The 22,903-nt window shown below is 33.9% G+C and overlaps 1 protein-coding gene and 1 long non-coding RNA gene across 3 annotated transcripts; one reads left to right on the top strand and one right to left on the bottom strand.

The window, feature by feature from the left end:
• Positions 1-12,650: 12,650 nt before the first annotated feature.
• Positions 12,651-16,499, bottom strand: LOC136231939 (uncharacterized). The gene is made up of 2 exons (XR_010690193.1): positions 16,273-16,499; positions 12,651-14,877 (listed from the first exon to the last, which is right to left on the bottom strand). It is a non-coding gene; the product is annotated as an uncharacterized lncRNA (long non-coding RNA).
• A 2,075-nt stretch (positions 16,500-18,574) lies between these two features.
• Positions 18,575-22,658, top strand: LOC136200952 (WRKY transcription factor 72B-like). Of its 2 annotated transcripts, XM_065991562.1 has the most exons (6): positions 18,575-18,720; positions 18,840-18,926; positions 19,402-19,476; positions 19,824-20,372; positions 21,494-21,960; positions 22,054-22,658. In XM_065991562.1, the coding sequence occupies exons 1-6, from the start codon at positions 18,616-18,618 to the stop codon at positions 22,478-22,480; spliced, it is 1,710 nt and encodes a 569-aa protein (XP_065847634.1). In that variant the 5' UTR covers positions 18,575-18,615; the 3' UTR covers positions 22,481-22,658. The 2 variants fall into 2 exon arrangements, with proteins under 2 accessions (XP_065847634.1, XP_065847562.1); XM_065991490.1 differs by having other exon boundaries at positions 21,494-22,656.
• Positions 22,659-22,903: the final 245 nt, after the last annotated feature.

The following is a 22,903-nucleotide window of genomic DNA, read 5'->3' on the forward strand; positions in this document are numbered from 1 at the left end:
TTTGGAGAATTGCTTTTCTTGTTTCTCCTTGTTCAACCTTTGGGGAAATGGAATTTTTGTTTTGTAGGGTTGAACAAGTGGATCCGCAAAAAGCTTAGGAGGAGATGAATCTTGAGGTTGAGAAGTACTTACCTCATCTGTGGTATCTTTTACCTGTTTGCTCGGAGCCGATTGTAACTCTTTGTTGTTTCTCAATGTGATGGCTTTCACATGCTCCCTTGGATTTGTTTCCGTGTTGCTTGGAAGGGATCCCATAGGACGTTCGGACATGGCTTTTGCTAATTGGCTTATGCTCGTTTCAAGCCCTTTTGTGAACGTCTCTTGATTTCTCTTCCATTCCTCCATACCTGCAAGACGAGATTCCATTTTTGCAAGAATTGTTACAATAGCCGAAGCTTCATCACCGTTATTTCTCTTTTCATTAGGATTAAATCCGGGTGGAGGTCTTTACGGATTTTGCACATTTTGATTATTAGTCCATGAGAAATTAGGGTGATTTCTCCAACCATTGTTGTACGTGTTGGAATAAGGATTAGATTGCTTAAAATTTCCCACAAAGTTTGCACTAGCGGTATCCCCAAGGAATGGGTTTGCCGCTTGACAATCCTCACTCTTATGCCCATTTAAACCACATAAATCACACAAATTATTTTGGTTCAAATTAGCCATTAATAGATCTAATTTTTTATTTAACTCATCAATGCCAGATCTTGATGACGAATCAACCAAATATGTTCCCGCTCTTGTTTCGAGGTTTTTCTCCGCTTGCCAATGAGAGCACCTTTCCGCCAATTCTTGGATTAAATCATAAGCCTCCGTTTGGGTTTTCTTAAGAATGTTGCCACCTGCGGCGGAATCAATTGTGGCACAGTTAGCGGAAGATAAACCATTATAAAAATACTAACCTGTTGCCACTTCTCAAATCCATGATGTGGGCATTTCTTCAATAGTCGACGAAATCGCTCCCACGCATCATATAGTGTCTCTCTCTCGGTTTGGCGAAAAGAACTTATCTCGTTTTTGTACATCGCCGTTTTAGATGGAGGGAAGTACTTAGCTAAGAATTTCTTAACTAACTCATCCCATGTTCCAATGGATCCGGCCTCGAGAGAATCCAACCAGTCAGCTGCATCATCCCTTAAAGAAAAAGAAAACAATTTTAGTTTAATAGCTTCTGGTGGTACCCCATTTTGCTTAAGCATAGAACAATGTTTAACAAATTTATTTAAATGGGAGTTTGGATCTTCTCTCGGATCTCCGCCAAATTGACCAGAGTTTTGTATAAGTTGGATCATTGCCGGCTGGATCTCGAAGTTGTTTGCTCCAATGGTAGGTTCCACGATACTTGAATTCATGTCCAAACGGTTCGGAGTGAGTAGATCCATGATGGAACGTTCCTCTTGCGCCATGTTTGCTCTTCGATTAGCCAAGTTCCTGTGAAAAGTACGCTCAATTTCAGGATCGGGCAATAATAAAGGCCAACTTAAACTTCTTGTGTTCATAAAAACAACAAAAATAAAAGAAAATAAAACGTCTAAATTAATAGAAGCTCGACTAGATTAATATTATAATTCTACTATCCCCGGCAACGGCGCCAAAAACTTGATGCGCGTTTTACGTATACGTGCATGTGAAGGCAAGTGTACCTTAGTCGTGTATCAAGTAATAAAGTGAAAGTAGAGTATCGTTCCCACAAGGATGGTGATTATAAGTACTAATCTCTTTGCTTACTATCTATTATTTAAACAACCGAAATGTAGAGTTTGTTGGACAACCAAGCTAAGACTTAAGCAAGAAGTGAAATAAAAATTACACAAATTAAGTGAGAGATTACTTATAATAAAAGAAACTAAGGCTTCTAGCTTCACTTAACCTCTTTGCTTGGTAAAACACTTAACCCCTTTTAAGTTGTTTATCCTTTTTAAGATGGCGATTTTTCTTATTAACTAATAGTTCTCGAGATCGGTTCTAAACTCTCGACTAATTACTTTCCATTGGTCCGGCTCAAGTAATTAATCAAGAGAAGCATTAAGTTTTCTTAGTTCCAAACCTTCGATTTATTACTTTCCCTTGGTCCAGCTCAAGTAATAAATCTAAGATTTGTAACAAGATTAAATCTAAACCTTTTTAACCTACTTTACCTTGGTCCGGCTAAAGTGATTACCTAAGATTCAAGAAAAACCGCTCGAGTAATTAGTTCTAAACTTTCGATTAATTACTTTCCCTTGGTCCGGCTCAAGTAATTAATCCAAAGAAGCATTAAGTTTTCTTATTTCCAAACCTTCGATTTATTACTTTCCCTTGGTCCGGCTCAAGTAATAAATTAAAGATTTGTAATAAGATTCATGAAAAACCTTGGAAAACTAATAAGCCACACTAAATGGTCATTAGGTCCAACTTATGAATTTCGATTAATCAATTTAATCACGGTCAATATAAACGATTAATTATATCCAAGTAGAGAGTTGGCCCATCTCCTACAAGCATTAAGAATCATAAGTTAGTTCTCCAAAAGGATAAAGATAACTTAAATAGGTTAAACGTAATTACCACATAATTAAGGTTAAGATCCACTTTTAGCCTTAGTTAAGAGGGGTTTAGCCCATCATTAGATTAAAACACATTTTAGAAAGATAGATAATAGTGTTCATATTAATAAAAGAGATTAAAGTTTAGAAGAAACCGTAGTGACGATTACCGAACGAACTTCTTCGGTAACTTGAAACTTACTTTTATTAGATGAACTTTTGCACAAATAACACTCTAACAACAATAAGAACAACACAAACAACTAATTCTTAAGGATAAGAATCAACAAAATAACATTATAGAGGGAAGAATTAAGCCTAAGCTTGGTGTGTCTTCAAATGGCACCCAAGGCCTCCTTTTATAGTAAAATGGTACACAAAATTCCAAAGACCAAGTCATCCTTATGGCCTCCCACTCCTTATCATCTGAATTTAGCATTTAAGAGAGCATGGGGGGAAGATTTTAATAATTTAGGAGTTGAAATGTCAAAGGAATCTTAGGTTTCAACATATTCATCAACTTTGGATAATTTTCTGGGCCTGATGCACTTCGAATTTGGAGATGATTATTATTAAACATTTGTTCATCTTTCTCTTAGCTTTCCAACGCATTTTGAATCGCCTCAATCCGAGTCCGTATGAGGGAGAAAAGTTGAAAATACGAAAATGTGTCAAATCTGTCCTAGTGTGAACAATTAGACTCTTATCTTGCAGCACCTATCCGCGACGAAGTGCACGCTGGGTGTCACTAAAGATCCTCTTTTCTTGTCTCTTTTACTCCCGAGCTGCCGCCTTAAGCCCCGACTTGGTTATTTGTACCGAAAACCTTGCGAAAATGCCTAGAAAACACATAAAGTGGCTTAGATACATAAAATGAAGAAAAATACAAAAACCATCATTAAAATTTATTAAAATGGTACAAAATAGCTAGTAATTAAATACTAAAAATGCTATAAATTATGACGATAACAACACTTCACGGTGAAGGTTTCTCCTACAAGCTCCAGCAGAATGACCAATGGAATGGCAAATGGAGCATAAGTCCGAAAGTCTTTCATATTCGAGAGTAATCCAATACATTGAGGTGTCAGTATCCACACGTAGCTTGTATTGAATTTCCTTAGAAAGCTCCACATCAATCAAGATACGAGCATAGTGACCCATTTCACCCTCCACAGTATTCTTATCAAAACAAAGGGGCACCCCAATTGCTCTTGCAATGCTTGCCATGATCCGCTTATCCCAGAATTCCCAAGGAAGATTGTAGAAGCGGACCCAAACCTGAGCAGAAGTGGATTTGTGAGAGTCCGGGTTAAATCCCGGGCTCCAAGGAATGAAGCACATAATCCCCGTCCTAAGAGCAATGGCGCCATGACTCCAAACAGATTGGAGAGTCTCTGCGGACGAAAAAATGATGTGGTAAAAACCTCTACCCAGAGAGATCAATTTCCAATTAGGAGAACAACCCCAAATAGCTGAAAGTTTGGCCTTCAAGTCTGACTGCTTCCAAGGAGATTCCCTTTTAGCAAGAGTGATACGGCCGATAATAGAATGTTTACAAAGATTGAGCCTTTCATTGTAAATATCTTGTTGTATTTTGACGGCTTTAAAACTGCCTTCTTCGGATATAAAAGATCGATCCACAGGGGGAGGAACATCCGGAGAAAAAACCGCAGAAGTAACATTACCAACAAGTGTAGCCGCATAGGACCTAGGTCCAGCAGAGGGCCCTGATCCCGAAGGAGGACAAATCGCATCATTACTAGATCTAGACAAGACATTTTTCAAAAAAAGAGGATCTAGAAAAAAGATGAGCAATGGAACAATCCATCTCCACTAGATCAACTAGAACCGACCAAACAACTAGCCTCACAAACCCAAAAAAACAGAAACTGTCAAACCAAACAAAATTTTGAAAACACAGATCCGCAAACACCGACGGCAGGTGAATCCGTAGTGAAGAAAAGGAATAACGGTGGCACAATGCAAATCACCAATTAGATATCTCCACCAACAATTCTTTTAATTCATCAATTAGATATCTCCACCAACAAATCTTTTAATTCATGAGTTAATTAAGATATTTTCCTCTTCTTTAATATATTAAGAGATTATTAGTTACTGCACAGCAAGCCAAAAACATTATAGGTCTGAAAACACCAGCAGCAGGGCAAGGCCGGCAGCAGACGACGGAGAGCGGTCCGACGACGGCACGAAAGCAGAACAGACGGAGGAGCGGACGGCGGAGATCCGTGACGGAATGAACAGATCCGTGTGAAAGGACGACAGATCCGCGAAGACGATAGAACCGAGAAGGAGATCCGCGAAGGACGAACGGAATACACCACGGAAACAGAATACACGGCGAAGAGAAGATAGACGGCACGGAGCGATGTCGGCGGCGGCAGTGCGGCTAAACGGGGCTGCGGCGGCTATGTGGCAAAGAAGGGAGTGGCCCCAAACCCTAGCAGATGAAATAGAAAACCCTCCTCTGCTTTACCACTGGTCCTTGGATAACATAGTTATTGATGAGGACATCAAATTGACCGAATGTGTGGAAACGAGTTGTGGAAGAAGCCAACCCAAAGACGTGACACACCAAGGGGAAGAGGAGGCAATTCATGTGAAAAACAGAGCACACACGCCGTGTGAACTTTAAAAGGCACCAGCTTACACTTCAGAATCCAACTCACATGCCGTGTCGGCTTTAAAACAAGTCGCCAGTTCTTTTCGAAATAAAGTCCACAAGCCATGTGGAAAACCTACACATCGTGTGAACTTTTTAAAATGTCATATAAATCAGTCATTTCCCTTTCTCAAGCTTTCTCCTAATTAATTACAACTATCATCCGATTATTTACAATTCTTACCCTCAGTTTATTTACCAACTTGCCACCCTTTATACTTATCTCATTTTGCCCCTTAACTTTATCTCTTTAATTACTGATGTAATAGACTTTATTGTAATTTTAACTATATTAGGTTAGATTTTCATTTATTTCTTGTAATGAAACTAAGTTTTATGAATCAAATATATTTTGCTTTTTAGAAGCAAGGTTATCAATTTTTTAGGATTATTTGCTAGTGAAGAGATTGTTTTTTATTGGTTTACAATCAAAACCATTGTTATTGTCATGAATCTGTATTATATATATATATATATATATATAAGTATAAACCGTTCGGTTAATCAAAACTGTCAGTTTTTTAACATCCCAAACAGAAACCAAAAGCCAAAATTCTTCAACTCTAAATCAAAACCACTTGTTCGATTAACTGATTTTTATGGTTCGGTTTCCAATTTGACCGGTTTTTTTTTTTTGTCTACCCTATAAATCTTAGTCGTCTAGCAAATGAAAATCCAAATTTTTTTTATGTATAGATTGTTATATTAGAATAATTTTATTATTGAAAAATGATCCAATAAATATCCTTCTTAAATGGTTGTCATGTTAGTTTTAATCTCAAGAAATAATGTAGAACTAGACTATTCTTGTTTCTCAAATTCTGTTATAGATCTGATCTATCTATGGATTTTACCAACGGAAATATATTTCATTTTTTCTATGGATCCGGTCCACTGTGGAACCCAAACAAGGCAATGTAATAGTATTTCCTAACATTTGCAAAGAAAATTTAATATCTGGATCAGAAGTTGTGTTTTATATTTATTTTGGTCGAAAATTTTTTAGGTGCAACACGAGGACTTCTCAAGAGGTGGTTCAAACACGAGTTCTGATGGGATCCGATGCATTAGTACTGCTATGTTGAAAACCATTGTTAGGAATTTAATTAGTATAAAGCAAAGAGCTTCTAGTTTGCTTCATGTATGAGAAGGTTCTAAATCAAATTGACTGGAGAATCAAATATCTTCCAATAAAGGTCTTTCTTTCTTTCTTAATTATGTCCAAATAAGAGGAATTATTCATTCTGTTACGATGAAATCTGATCCACAAAAAAGGAATTTCAGAAGGAATTACTTTTCCTGAAATATATGCAAACCAGGAGGTTCTCTGAAATTTCCTACTTTTCTCTATTTTCTGTTCTCCAATTGCTTTCATTGTTTAAGAATTTTAGTTAGCATTCATGCATAAAGGTATATATTTTACTAATTCCAAATTATTACAATATTTTCATTAATTACATATTTAGTAGATTTAAACGACAATTGCAACAAAAAACTGTCAAGTTAATTTCACAAGAACCTACCTTTTGGTGGATATAAATAGAAAGTTTATAAATGTAGTGTTAATGATTATATATATATCTAGATATTTTGGGATATTTGTTAATAAGTTCAAATTTTTTGATTAAAAGTGATACGGGTATTATTAATTATAATATTTTGAACCAAAATATTAAAAATTTGGATCTCAGTTAATATATCCGCGATCTAATATAGTAATATCTATCTCATCATAATCAGGAGCTAAGTTTCTAGCTTGTTTATGCTTCAAGTGCATTCACATTTCAGGAGGCCATACGGTGACTTATCAATTATTTTAGTACACTACTAGAAAACAACTCATCTCAAAGTAAAATCCGTCGGAAATCCACCCATTTCCGTCAGAAAACCGAACGCTAACTTCTCTTGTGTTTCTCCTGACGGGATGCTGACGGATTTTCATAATACACTCGTCCGCCTTTGAATTTGCCAAAGAAAAAAAAATTGGTTGGCCTTTAAACTTAAATTTATGGTAGCTCTCTCAACTTGCTTAAAATGTCTGGATAACACTCTCAACTTGCTTAAAAATATAGGTTATATGCGGAATGTTTATTACACGTGCATTGGAATGTTATTATATTCACCTCTCTGATATTAGAACTCTATACTCGGACCTTATTCGTATTACTTTTTCAAGGCGTGTGCACAGTGGCGGAGCCAGGAGTCAACGTTCAGGGGGGTTGTACTATATGAAGAATTTTTTTTCAATAACGACTAAAGACTTTAATCCTTATTGAAATTGTGTTTATATACAAAAGCTGCTCCAATTTTTTTTTCATCGTATATTTTTACTAGTAATTGTTTAAGTTAAAATCTAAAAAAATTCAGGCTAATATGACTATTAAATAGTCAAATAACATTTTCAAAATTGGAGTACAATTGATATTGATTGGAAACTTTAGGAATAAATTTATACGTTAAGTTAAATTTGTACTTTTTAAAAACATTATTGATCCTTGTTCAAATATAAATACAAAAATAGGACTAAGAATAATAATAAAAAGTAGGATTAAAAATAGAAAATCCTTAAAAAATCGTGTTTAAAAAATTAAGATTAATTAATCTAGGCGAGATGCCCCTTGGAGTGTTGGATTGAAGGAGATGAAATCCGCTCCACTAAATGGAATCGGAGACAAAAGAGCTCTCGTTCCAGCAACTTTGAGTTCAACTGCCTGCCCTAGTTAAAGAGGTAAAGGAGTGGAAAGAGTCTCTCCTAAGCAGGAGGTTGGGGTATTGGCTTACCGCATCTATCTTAAGAAGGAAGGAAAAAAAATAGTCATTTTCATACCTCGAAGGCAATACTTATATTGTATAAATCAATATTATACAAGGGAAAACTCAAGGGCAAGCATGTGGTAAATATGAAACATACCACTCGGGATATCGTTCCATTAATATAAACAATTGTAACAAAAAAAAAAATATATAACAATTCAAAACAAAAAGAAGTAGAAATAATATTAAAAAAATAGCAATAGAGAGTAAAAGATAAAAAAAAAAAAAAAAAACAACGGTTTCCAAAGTATCTCTACCACTTTTCAAAAAACAAGCATTTGTACCAAAGCCATTAAAAATTATTAAAAAAATAGTTTGACTGTTTATGTTCTTGGCGGCAATTCTTCTTTTCTTCACCTCTCACTTCTTCTTAACAGCCCTCATCTTCTTCTACACAGCTTCATGTCTGCGATGGCTGGGATGGAGGGGCTCCCAGCCATGGCTGACCAAGGGTGGAATCATATTGGCAAACCTCTACCTGGGGTTTGCTGACGGCCGACCCTCCCCGTCCCCTCTGGCTCCGCCTTTGTGTGTGCAAGACACCTTATGCAACTTACTTTTTTTTCAACCGAGTGATCAATTGCCTATATTTTATGCAAGTTTAAGGGGCTATCGGGACATTTTAAGCAAGTTGAGGGAGGCTATCAGAATATTTTGAAAGTTCAAGGACTAATCAATTTTTTTGAATAAGTTCATGGGACTAATAGTGTATTAAACCTTTTTTTTTAATATTGAAACTCTTTTATTTCATTTGTTTAACATAAGTTGTTGAATTTATAAGTTTTTCTTCATTTTTTTTTGTGAGTGATATCACACAATTTATTATAATACATATAATTTAATGAGATACCCCCTTTGTAACGTCCGTATCTAAAATTCTAATTTTTGATATATCTTGTAATATAATCTTTATAAATACAACTCCTACCCAGGCAATTCTAGATGAACAAAATCATTTTATCTTTCTTTCAAAATATCACCACATAAAAATCATATTTGGACTTCAATAACAGCTTTCTCAATCCAATCCAAAAACAATTCGTAGAAAATAGTCAAATTCATTGTCCAATCCAAATCGAGAATATTCAAATATTTTTAATAACAATTAGAACCAAAAGTATTCACAATCACTGAAATACTTTGAAAACTATTTTTAAACCAAATACTTTTCTGAGACTGATTTTTATCTATCACCGGAATAGTTACGTGTAATACTAAACCGATATCGTTAGTTCCGACCGAAGGTTCAATTAGACTCGTTACGGGTCATAAGTCTATTTGGACTAATTTTAAATTCAAATTCTTGTTGTATAAATTTTATATGCGACTCTATACCGATTCTACTTGGCAAATATCGGTATTAGTCCTTCTATTTTCAATGTATTTTAATTCAAAACCGACTTGATTATTTTGGACCGGTTATACTTTTAAACTCGTTACACGGCTAAAAGTCTTAATACGAAATTCCACTTCGATAAATCTAAAGGACAACTAGTCTAAAACGTATAACAACTGCCGGATTATGCCACTTCCCCCATCAATTCTCCGTATATCTCCCTCTATGTCTTTCTATCTCCCTTCTCTTTTTTTTCACTTATATGTATCAAGGTTCATCTCCCCTTCTCTATTCCATCTAATCTAATATAAAACGCTTTTAAAATGAGTGACAAGTAGGTTGTATAGTTCAATTGTGCCAAATGGAATTTTGACATATTTAATGGCGGTATGGCCAGAGTGCACGGCTGGTAATCCTAACGTTAGGCAAGGAACGAGATATCTCGATTATTGATATTATTGATGTTATAAGAAACTACACGGGTGGAATTCGAGGATGGACACACGTAAATTTTGTATTACGCTTTGACAATGTTTGATGATTTGAAATACAATGTTTTACGAGCTGGTTTACAAATCGGTTTGTTAAAGCAATTTATTTGATTATGAGTTGGTTTGATAAAAATGTCTATTTGATCGATTTGATTTGATAAAACGGTTATTTGTTTATGAACTGGTTTTGAGAAAATGTTATTTAATGTGATTCCTTTTGATAAAAGGATATATATATATATAAAATTATATAGAAGTAAAGTGAAATATACAGTTAAATGATTAGCATGTCGATCAACGTATCAATTACTTAAGGGAACTACCTAAAATAGGTAGAACTACGTGGCTTTGATTCTCGATTTAATATTCCAAGGTATTCGGGATACGTAGGAAGCTTGATAGAATTATCAAGTCCAAGCCAAATAACTAAATAAAACTTTAGGTAGTACAAATAAATTTTTATATAGTAGAATATACGTTTGGCTTTTAGACTGGTAGAAGTTTGTCATCCTATTTTCCCTTCATACCCGATGCCGTTTAGGGTCGGGTGTGACACCCTTCCTCAACAATAACGGTCAAAGTCAGTAGACTAGTCAAATGAGACTTCAAGATCATGTACATTCCTATCCGTATTCGATGCCATATGATTCGCAAAATTACAAGTTCTACCGTTACATCTGTTTATGTTTGACAGTAGGCTCTCGTCATTGACTGGCTGCCACATGGACCTCTATTCTCATTTAGAGTGCACAACCTGAATTCTTGTAAGTACATGGTACATTAAAACGTACCCAATCTAAGATAAATTTCATTAGTGGTGTACAACATTTACTCTCATTTCACACTTTGGTGTGCAACCTTCAATTTGTCTCACTAATATATACGATTATAGATGACCTCTCACTTTGGTGTACAACAGGTAAAGATGACCGGTCAACGCGCCACATCATCAGTTTGACCGGTCAAAAAGTCAAAATTTAACCCACCTAATATAAAATTATTTTTATATCATCTTCTTTTTCCTTACCCTTTCCCTTTCTCTATAACTCCTCTCTCTACTTTATTTCTCTTCCTTCAATCTTTCGCTTAGATCCAACAATGACATTTTTTATAAGAATGAAGATTAATTTGACAAAGGCAGGTAATGAATCAAGACCTGGATATTCTAAGCTCAAATTTTTTGTCAGTTTAATCAGAAAAGCGATTAAACTAATAAAAATATTTAAAGCAGTAAATTGCACATAAAACGAAATTCTCAAATTACGCACTGTAATCTTTTCCAATACAAACCCAAGCTTGTAGTTCTATTGACATCTGATCATTACCCATTCATCCAAATTGATAAAAAAGAATAGAACAAATAAACCAGATCACAATGATACAAGCCCCGATGGATTGCATTTCTTGATCCACTCATTTTAAAGCAATAAAGTCGAGAAATTAGAATAGTTCGAGGAATTAGAAAAAAAAAGGTAGAGAAGAGGAGCAACCCATGAGTTTCTGCAGATGCAATAAATTACTAAATATAGAGAAATGATTGTGTAAATCAGGGTTTAAATTGGATAATTGGAGGAGAACTTATTTTTCATATGCAGAAATGTAGGTTTTGGTTCCAATTGTTTCTTATTCATTAATTGTTTATATTATTAAATCTTCTCTTATCATTCTCCCAAATTCATGTAATAACGGGAACATATGGCTTTTTAACTTTCCTTTTCTTCAAGATGACAAAGGAAATAGGAGTTAGAAAGAGAAAGAGAAAGGGAACGTAGGAAGGAGAGGGTATAAAAGTAATTTTATATTAGGTGAGTCAAATTTTGACCTTTTGATCGGTCAAACTCCTGATGTGGCGCGTTAATCGGTCATTTTTAACTGTTGTACATCAAAATGGAAGGTCACCTATAAGTTCGTATATATTAGTGAGAGAAATTGAAAGGTTGTACACTAAAGTGTGAAATGGGGTAAATGTTGTACACCATTGATGAAATTTACCCACTCAATCCATTGCCTTTGTTGACCTCAATTTTATATACTACTTAGTAACTTTTTCCATCATTGACTTAGACATCGGAGTAGGATCGCTAGTCTTAGGCTCCTCTTTGATCCTTTTTTCTATTTTATTTCTGGCACTAAGGAGTCTCATCAAGCTCATCTCAGATTATATCACATTAGTGGGTTATATAGGTTTAAAATTTTATATAAACCTCTCTCTAGTTAGAGAGATGTGTTCTATGAGAAGCTTGTGCTTGAACAATTGTGCATAATCGCAATAAAATAACAACAAGATTGCTAGGCTGTTGTATCCTAGAAAGGACGAGTTAAGGTGTCTCTGTTGCACCTGTTTATAGCTTTCTAACTATAGTGGTGTTGAATCTCCTTAAAACGAGCAAGCTATCAGCCTGAGGGGCGGTCCAAGTATTTTAGAGGCTCTAGGTTACATATTTTTTGTTATAAATTTAAATTTAATAAATATTAAATTTAATTAATTCTTGAATAGACCAAGAAATATTAAATAAATACCAAATATTTCGATCAATTTGCAAAGTACGAAACAGCTAGAATATATAATTTGTTAAGGTAAAGTACAAAAAAAAACATATGGTTTGACATTTTTATAAACACATATGCATCCTCGTAGTTTGAAAACTTGCAAACACGAGTTTGTAGTTTTTGCAGTTTGCAAACACAAACATTCTAACAAAAAATTATAGTTGTGGCTATTTACCCAAAAAAGAAGTGATTTAGAGCAATTAAAAAGTCTAACTTTTCAAATTACCTCGTATATAAGGTTTGACTTTGCAAATTAACTAAAACACAATATCTTTTGATCTATTGATTAACTCGCAAATCCTTTAACCACAAAATCCACAAATCACAAATCTCTATTTGGCTTCGGTCGTCTATGCTGAAGTGAACTCTAGCTTTAGCTGTTTGTTCTCCTCCTTGAGATTATTCATTATACTCGATGAATAATCGGCAAAAAAAAACCCAATAGACTTGTTGATGACATAAAGTTACAATCTAGAGAGAGGATAAAGTGAGAACAACTGGATGGACAAGATTGAAAAAGCAAGATGTCAAAGTAAAATATATTCATGGCCTTGATGGATAGATTGTCTCATATCCTAGCGAAAGTATACTCTCACATCAACTCAAGAGTGTTGAAAACAAAGGTGCCCCACTCGATAGCTTGAGCTATCTAGACATTTAAGGCTTTAACCTCTAGGGCAATGAACCCAATAATGCATCAACGAAGAGGAAATACCTTTCTCTCGACAAAGATAACAGAGAGACGTTAATCAAATGATTAACTATATACCAAATGCCAATATGAAAAGATGTGAGAATTGTAAATTAAAAATAATAATCTCTTATTAGTGATAACAATATGTACATTTATTTATACTAATACTTACAATTTTTAATTACTATTCTACCCTCTATATTTCTATATTAATACTAAATATACTAATACTCGTCCTCAAACTAGAGGTTGTGACAAAACAAGACCCAGTTTTGGAAGAAAGAAAGCGCAGCTGTTGATAATGGTTTGGTGAGGAGATCAGCCAAATGAAGTTTAGTAGAAATATGAGGAGTGGAAAGAAACCCAGAGAGGATATGATCATGAACAATATGACAGTCGATATCTAAGTGTTTGGTGCGTTCATGAAAAACTGGATTTAAAGCAATATGAATAGCAGTCTGATTGTCACAATGTAGAGTGATATGCAACGAAAGCGAAATTTGAAACTCACAACATAAATAATGAATATACTATGAAAAGAAAAACTCACCTTTTAAGGACGAGTGTCAACCAAAGTAGAAGACCTGATAGAAGCACATGTAGCATCATGGGATGCATCAACCACTTCCTCTTTAGAGATTTGAACTCTCTTGGAATGCGGAGAGTCGGATGATTGGTCAAAAGCTGAAGAGGTGGTTTGCTTTTTAGCATGCATCTCTATCACCTTTTTATTGCAAAACAATCACGCATTATTCAGCTCCTACAGAATGGTAAAGAAGATGAATCAAAATCACAATATAAAAATAAAAATATACTCGAGAGGGTTTTAGTGAAAGAAACAAAACATGGATGATCTGGGCCATCATCCTAAGAGACAAAGTATCGCCCAGAGAGGTATGAATAGAACCTCGGAACAAGACCAAAGGTTTGACAACAATTTCAGCAATCGAGTGATTAAATTTGACTCTTCAATGGTAGGGGTGTCAAAAGATTTCTTTCACTTTATTTTGTGAACGCCCTAGAACATTGAAAAATTTAAAGGAATAATGTCACTCTTTAAAAGAAAATATTTTTGTTTCCAAGGCTCTAGAAGGGGAGTCTTGTCATCTTAGAAAGCTTTAAGACAATGGTAGAGAATGCAAAAAGAAAAATGTAATATGATATTCATGGTGATGATATGCAGGATAACACAAGTATATTGAAGATGTGAGGATTCAAGGAGTGCCCCAAACATATCAAATATACATAAGACATAAGATAAAATATTATTGTCCAACACAAAGGCTATAGGACCAAGAAGGGGATAAGAAAACTCATTTCATATATGTTCTAAATATATAATAAAAAAGACATAAGTGGAAAATAAATGCATATTTTCAAAAGAAGAAAGGATATAATTAAGAGAGCATGTCTAGGGGTATGACGGATGCAACTTTAAGGCATTTATAATAGACAATGAGCATTTGCAGCTTTCGGAGTTGTATCAAAATTTTGGAATTTTCCCATGTGAACTTTAATCAGGACTGTTCTTGACCTTTTGTAGGCCCGCAGCGAGAAAATAAAATCAGGCCTTTTAATACAAAAATTCTAAAAATAAAATTTATTTAGAAGTTGAAATAGAGATTGGCGGACATCCCACCTAAGTTGGCACCCCCTACCAACCCTCAAAATATGCTAAACAAAATTAAAATTATTCTAAACAACTAAAGAACGGTCTCTATGTCGATATTCTTCATTTTCTAACTCTTTTCCAACCCTTGAATATCATCTTTAATTGTCTGCAAAACAAAGTATGCAAATAATTAAAAAAGTTTACTTCTCCGAGCATTAGGCAAAATCATTAATGATAATATCAGCATCCATAGTTCCCAAAATTTCTTTCTCAATTGACAAAATTGCTAAACCACTCAACTTTCTTGAGACATTGATGACCTCAAGTAAGTTTTTATTAACTTTAATTTTGAAAAGCTTCTTTGAGTTGATGCTACAGTCATAGGCAAAGTTAATAAAATCCTATAAGCAATAGAAACATTTGGATAACAATCTGCGGCTTTAACAAACTCAAGAATTTCAATGGTTGGCATTAATTCATCAGATGGCAAAGTAATTTGCAATACTTTCAATTCAGAAAAAAGATCATTTAAATCAAAATCGGATACACCGTCATGGGAAAAAATAGAGTGAAGATTATCACAACAATTTTTAATCCGACTCTTCCAACGAGTATTGCACAAAGACTTTAAAGTTAAACCATGAACATTATCAAGAAAAATTTGCCATCTTTTTGTAGAGCCCGCAAATAATGAATATATGCTTTGAATAACCCCAAAAAAATAAATAACTTCATAAGAATGAGCCTTATCACTAAGAGTAAGATTAAGACTATGGCAAGCACAAGGCATATATAAAGCTCTAGGATTAATTTCAAGTACCCTAGTTTGGACTCCTTGGTATTTTCCTTTCATATTTGAACCATTGTCATAACTCTGACCCTCACATCATCAACACTAAGATCAAGACTTTTCAACACTTCTAAAAGTTTATTAAAAAGCCTTAACCCAGTTGTATCATCCACTTTTAGAAACTCAAGAAAGTACTCCTCAATTTTTATTTTCTTACCAGACATATTAACACATCGTACTACTAAAGTCATTTGTTCTTGATCACTCACATTAGGAGTACAATCAAGAATAATGGAAAAGTATTTGCTTTCTTTGATTATAAGACGATCACGTCTCAGATTCTTCTAAAATTTGATGACTTGATAATCAGTATTCAGTGATGATTCTCCTGCCTGAGCTCTTCAAATTTTCAATAAATAGAAACAATATCCGTAATATAAAAAAACAATATCAAAAGATAAAATCAAATTTATCAAAAACATCAAACTTATCTGAACAATTAAAGCGGAAAAATTATGCAAAATCAAAGTAGCAAAATTATAGAAAAAATCAAATCAAATCAAACTTATCTGAAACAAAGAAACACATAAATCAAAGCAGCAAAATTATTATAGAACAACAAAATCATAGGAAAAAAACAAATCAAATTTATTTAAAATATCAAACATATCTAAAAACATAAATCAAATCAAATCAAATTAAAACACCAAAATCATAGAACAGCAAAGCAGCAAAATCATTATGCAACTTTATTAATTCACTTTTACTTACCAGGGAAACAAATCGCAGCAAACTAGCAGCAGGCAAAACAGAAGGCAAAAATGAAATTGGAAGACGACAAGCCGCAAACAGAAGTCAGACGGCAAAACAGAAGGAGAGAAAGATGCAAACGGAAGTTAGGAATGGCCCTGACAGCAGCAAACGTGAAAAAAGAAGGAAGAAGAGAAGACGCGAAGAAGAAGAGAATGAAGAGAAGAGTCGGTGCAATTGGTAGGTTATTATCCTATTTTTTATAATTATAATTTTTTTTTAATATACTGAACTAAAAAAAATTTGGGACCCCTAAAATTTATGGGCCGTGGGTCTGCGCCCCAAAAATCAAGACCCACGGTCGGCCCTGACTTTAATCACCCCAGCATTAGTTTACCTTTAGGTAATAAAGTCTTCCCCATCATAAGGCTCCTCATTAGAGGAATCATAGGATTCTAACGATGACCAAAGAATATTAAAAATTCTTCGTATTCCTCATTATGAATCACAATGTGGCATTTTTCTCATAAGGATCCATCTCACAACTTTGCCTAAAAAGAGTAGAAATATACCAATAAGCCAAAAACAAAAATATACGGAAGATAAAAACTTATTAGTGAAAAGATAGAAGATTTAGTGTGAATTCCAAAGGGGAAGACAATTTGTGAAGCAAAACTCAAACGAGAATATGGAAGAGAAATGCATAATCCTCCATTACAGGGGATGGAAATTTGAAAAGAAAAATGGCGGTTATTAAGAATGGACTCTTGGGTTTCTTTTCATCCAAGCATTATACATCTTGCACCTCTACATAATTGAGGCCACGCTTCAATAGATAGGCAGCCCAAATGAAGAGAGTATGAAAGTTGAAGAGTTCTCTCACACCATTAAAAGGTGTTTTATCCTTACTACGGAGGCTTCTAATAACAAGTCGATAAATATCTCATAAAAACGCATCGTCAACTTTTGATCGAGAGTCCAGAGCCAGGTTATATAGATCTGGACATTCGGCTTTCAAATGTATGGACATTTAGTTCTATAACAAACCAATAGCCTCATATATGAATAGAGAATCGGCATCTGATGGCCATGAAGATATTAGCTCACTTGACATAAAAACCGAGTGTCAGTGTGAACGTAACAATGGAGGAAATTTACATGCGATATCTAGGGGAGTAGGAGGAAAGAGTACAAAAAGCTCCCCCGCACAGGACTCTCAAATTTAAGGAGCCTAATTTTTTTATATAATATTTAACTAAATTATTTTTATTATTTATTATGTTAAAAATTAAGTGAATGTTAACTTATCTGGAAAATATCTAAGGTCTAACGGTCTAAGAGTCTTAAAGAGCCAATTTATTAGTATTATTATATGATATCTAATTAATTGTTTTTTTCTTATGTCAAAAATCAAATTAAATTAGTTTGGTATTTAACTTTATAGAAACATTATCATAATATAAAAGTATTATATTTTTAATGAATGGTGTCTAATCTTTTCATTTAGCGCATGGTTCCAAAAATGTTAACACGACCCTAGTGAAGGTTTCCTATGAGATGATTGTGTTGTCCTCATGAAAGTGTGACACCTCAAAAGCCCTAATAGAAAAGTACAAACCTAGAAATACAAGGTTTTATTGAATCTTTGAGGTATGATGAAAAATACTAGCTTGTTTTGTTTTTTCTTTCTCTTCAGCTTAGACTGAAACTAATTTAGGCATCGAAATTTCAACAAATGATAAGATGAGTTTGTACTATAAACGCTTTAAGTCAGGAGCCATTCACGAAAGAGTATATTAAAGATTATAAAGAGTCTTAATCATTAACTTAACCTTTTAGAATTAATTCACATTGTATTCTTACCAAAAAAAAAAAGAATTAATTCACATTGTATAATTAACAATAAAGTATAAAGTATAAGAGTTAATGGATAGTCGAAGGTAGGACGTTAATGTAGGTCAAATGCATGGACCATACACCTTTTAGCAAAGGGAAAGAAAGAACTCCGGTCACAAAAGGGGAAGAAGGGTTGCACCAAACAACAGAGAAATAGTATTCAATTCTAATCTACGAAACTTCATTGGTTAGGTGGGGTCCGATCTTTGCGGCTTAAACCCCTCTCCTCTCCTCTCCTTAATAATTCTAATAATGCTTTGAAATTGAATTCTTCTATTCTAGTTCAATTTAATACTAAAAGTATGCTTTTAAAATTAGCTGGATATTAGTTTACTGCAAATTGGATTGAGGCCTGGCCTGGTGTTGACATTTTCATTCAACTTTTGTTTAAAAACAAGTCAAATACTCCACGCTCTTCTCTTCTCTTTATATACATAACAAGCTACGAGATCCCAAAAGACAAATAAGATGGCTATGCAAGAAATACTAAGAAAAGACCAAACTTCTGCACCTCTTTCCATGGAAGATAAACTACCTACTGCCGATGATTCTGCTTGCTGCGCAGATGTTAAGGTCACTTCTTCTTCTTCTTTCCATCTAAGTATATGTTATATAATCACACACTTCATATATAGTTTTTATATATGTTTATGCCAAAATTAATGGTTATTTGATGTATATATTAAATACAGGTTGGAAGGAAAAGAGCATATCATGAGACTGAAGATCTGAATTCATCTTTACCAGAAAATAATAAAGATTTAAGCAAGACCAAGCAGGTAAAAAGGATGGAATCATATAATACAACTTTCTTTATCTTCAAGTAGATTTAATTAGTTAGATGAATATCTGATATTCTGAAAGGGAAATCTCCAAAAAATTCCAAGAGAAATGAATGAAGATGTAGGGAATTACTGTTGAGACAAACTCATCAACATCTGCTCACTTAAGGCCAAGAGAACCACTAGTTGGGGGTAGGGTAGGGACACCTCCAATTTGTTAAGTATGGTTGCACAAAGTAATAATCATGAAATATCAATTCTAAAAGTCATATTAATTGACTTAATTACATGCTTTCATGTTGATTAACAGTGGGCTTTGACCTTTATTAATTGCGTGATCCATGTTCTAATTCATTTTTTAACTTAGAATATTCAATTTCATACTGTTCTCAAATCAAAACCCTAGTCAAATCCTCTTCCCTATATATCTTCTTGTTTTCTGTTTTTTAAACTATTCTCAATTTTTCATCAGACAATTGCTGCTGCATCTGATAAAGAAAGACCCACCATGGAATCTGATTCAAAAGCATCTTCTTTTAGCCACCAGGTTTAATTTTTTCCCTTCTTTCTCTTATAGTATTTTCAGTTTATATATCTATCAAGCATGAATTAACCAGAAGTCTCATTTTCTGATGATTTTTCTGAACTTGATCATAGATTCATATATGAAAACATCATAAATTAGTATCTATACATTCTTTTGGTCAACCATGCATATAATTTTTTTTAATTCCATGTATATATAGTTGACTAATCATTATACTATCCTATTTCTAAATTAGGTTATAGTAATCATATAGTTGAGAATCAATATTTTAATATCCACTTATATATCCTTAATTTTGCATGAATTAAGTTATTAATATTCTTTTTTATATTTGTGTATATATACAGGAAAAATGGGTTGAATCAACTAGAGCTGAAGTGAGAGAAGTGAGAGAAGAAAATGAAAAACTGAAGAAGCACTTAGGCCAAATGATGAAGGATTATCAGGCCCTTCAAATGCAATTCTATGAAATTATACAACAAGAAGAAAGAAAGAAATCAAAAGTTACGGTTACAGAAAACAATTATGAAAAAGTTGAAGCAGCAGATCATCAACTTGTTTCGCTTAGCCTAGGGAGATTCTCAGGTGAATCCAAAAAAGATGAAAAGACTAAAACTTGTAGCCAAGGAATAATATTGAAAGAGGAAGACGAAGATCAGAAAAGTGATAACAGAGACTTATCTCTTGCATTAAAAAGCAAGTTTGAAGCGTCAGAAAGTGATGGAAATGAAGCTAATTTGGAAAAAAGAAGTCCAGTTAGCAGCTTTGAAGAACCTAAAGAAGATTCAAGTGAGACTTGGCGACCTAATAATCAAAAGGGAGAAGATGAAGTTGTGCAACAAAACCCCCTCAAGAAAACTAGGGTTTCTGTCAGAGTTAGATGTGATACTCCAACGGTTAGTTCTCATTCATCTACTATACCAATTTTATTCACTATAAAACAAAGTTAAATACTTTCATTGAGATTTTATTTCTTTATAATTTCATATACAAAGATTTTAACTTTTTCTACTTACATTTTGAATGATTTAATACAAAAAAAATCAAATTCAATCAAATTACTCTTTTTATTATTATTATTATTATTATTATTATTGGGAAAAGGGATGAAGTCCTAAAATCTCTATATATTGTTTTGGAATTACCCTAATCAATCACCAATCAAGTCCTACAAATGATCTATCTCTTACTTGTGTCTCGTTCAATTTATGAAACATTACATATTTATCATACTTGAATTGGGTTAAAGTATGATAAATATGTCAAGTGTGATAAATGAAATAAAGAACAAGTAAGTAATGAGATAGAAAATTGAAGACAACATATTTTCTTCTTTAAAATTCGATTGCACTCTATAAAGACTTTTTAGTGTATATCTCTCCGATGCAATATAACTAATCAATGAAAAAAGTGAGGCATATGGTATGTATTAAGAATAAAAGTGCACAAATGGCACTAATTTATAGAATGTATTGCATTAGGAGTAGAGTATAATTTCTTTTATCTATATTCAGGTAAAAAAGCACAAACGGTTACTAAAGTAGAGAGTATTTGCACCAATGATCACTAAAGTAGATTCTTCATTAATAAAATCACTAAAATAGAGAGTATTTGCATTGGATATCACTAAAGTATATTCTTCATCAATAAAGTCACTGAAGTAACACATCTCCTTCAATAAAGTCGCTAAGACCGACTCCGGCGACTTACTCCACCAAAATACTAACGTCATCGACATATCGTAAACATGATTAGAGGAGTAGTCACGTGTTGTTCACATGGTTGTCAAATGTCCAAAAAGGAAAAGAAAGTATCACATTATCTAACACTTGGCAGCCAAGTGAACAATACGTGGAGCAAGTCGGACATTGTGACTTTATTGACAGAGATGTACTAGTAACTTTATAGTCTCAAAATCTACTTTAATGACCAAGAGTTTTTGGGCTAAACTATCAAACATTGTAAGTTTAGTGACCCAGAGTTTTAGAAATAAAATGTTCCTCGAATATTACTGCAGATGAACGATGGGTGCCAGTGGAGGAAATACGGGCAGAAAATATCAAAAGGAAACCCATGTCCTCGAGCATACTATCGTTGCACTGTTGCACCATCTTGCCCAGTAAGGAAGCAGGTGCAAAGATGTCCCGAAGATATGTCCATATTGATAACCACATATGAAGGAAAACACAACCACCCACTTTCTCTTTCAGCCACAGCTATGGCTTCCACTACTTCTGCTGCTGCTTCCATGCTCTTATCTGGTTCATCCTCCTCAACCACCAGGCTCAATCCATCAGCCTTAATCAGAACCACTCCTGCTGATCTTCATGGCCTCAATTTTTATCTATCAGATCATCATAACCCTAATTCAAACCAATTCTACTTTCAAAACTCCTCTCAGATTTCACCTTCCCCTTCTCATCCTACCATCACTCTTGACCTCACCAATTCAATCCCTTCTTCTTCTTCTTCTCATTTAAACAGGTTTTCTTCCTCTCCTTATCCTTCCAATATCCCCAAATTCATCCCCTCCACTCTTAATTTCAGTTCCGCTACTGATCAATCCAATTGGGGCAGTGTTTACACTTCTTCTCAGATATACAACAGGAGCCAGATTGGAGGTTTAAACATAGGCAGGCCACAAATGAAAACACCTCAACAGGAGAATATAGCTGCTGCAACTAAAGCAATCACAGCAGATCCAAGTTTCCGATCTGCTTTAGCAGCTGCACTCACATCCATCATTGGTAATGCCGGCGGCGGTGGTGAAAGTCTTAGTAATGTGGATAACTCTGTGCAGAAGTTGAAGTGGGGTGAGCATTTTGCAGTGGGTAGTAGTGGCTATTCTCCACCGACGTCGAAAGCTAATGCATGTGCGACTAGCTACTTGAACAAAACGACGACGAATTCTCATTCAGGAAGTTTGATGGTTCTGCCTAATTCATTGCCCTTTTCTTCCCCGAAGAGTCCTCCTGGTGGTGACAACAAAGAGCACAATAGTTAATTATATTTAATTTGTTGAATCATTAAATACATGATAGATTATTATTTTTTACAGCAAGTAAACCAGGTGTTTTCCATAGTTAATTATGCCAGTTGAACATATATATAATAGGAGAATCTCTTTTGTGGATTTGAGAGGGAGATTAAATATTGGTAATTTAAATGTAATTAATATATACTTTGTATATGTTTTTTTTTTTTAAGAAACTTTGTATATGTATTTAAATGTATGATTTGAATGCATAATTTTTTTATTTTAAAAATTACTAATATGTTATTTAATTTTCAAACATAAATATATTTTTTTTTTAATAAACAAACATAAATATAATTAAAGGAATGGTAAAAATAAATATTTTATAAAATATTATCACTATATAGTAGCGTTATAAACTAATTGATGTTAACGTGATAAATTTTCATA

Source organism: Euphorbia lathyris, chromosome 1 (assembly GCF_963576675.1).
Source record: "Euphorbia lathyris chromosome 1, ddEupLath1.1, whole genome shotgun sequence".
NCBI lineage: Eukaryota > Viridiplantae > Streptophyta > Magnoliopsida > Malpighiales > Euphorbiaceae > Euphorbia > Euphorbia lathyris.

Bases quoted from the DNA above. Each gene is read 5' to 3' on its own strand.
- LOC136200952 (XM_065991490.1), top strand. From the start codon at position 18,616: ATGGCTATGCAAGAAATACTAAGAAAAGACCAAACTTCTGCACCTCTT. The intron at 18,721-18,839 runs GTCACTTCTTCT...TATTAAATACAG, and splicing joins CTTGCTGCGCAGATGTTAAG to GTTGGAAGGAAAAGAGCATA. The intron at 18,927-19,401 runs GTAAAAAGGATG...ATTTTTCATCAG, and splicing joins ATTTAAGCAAGACCAAGCAG to ACAATTGCTGCTGCATCTGA.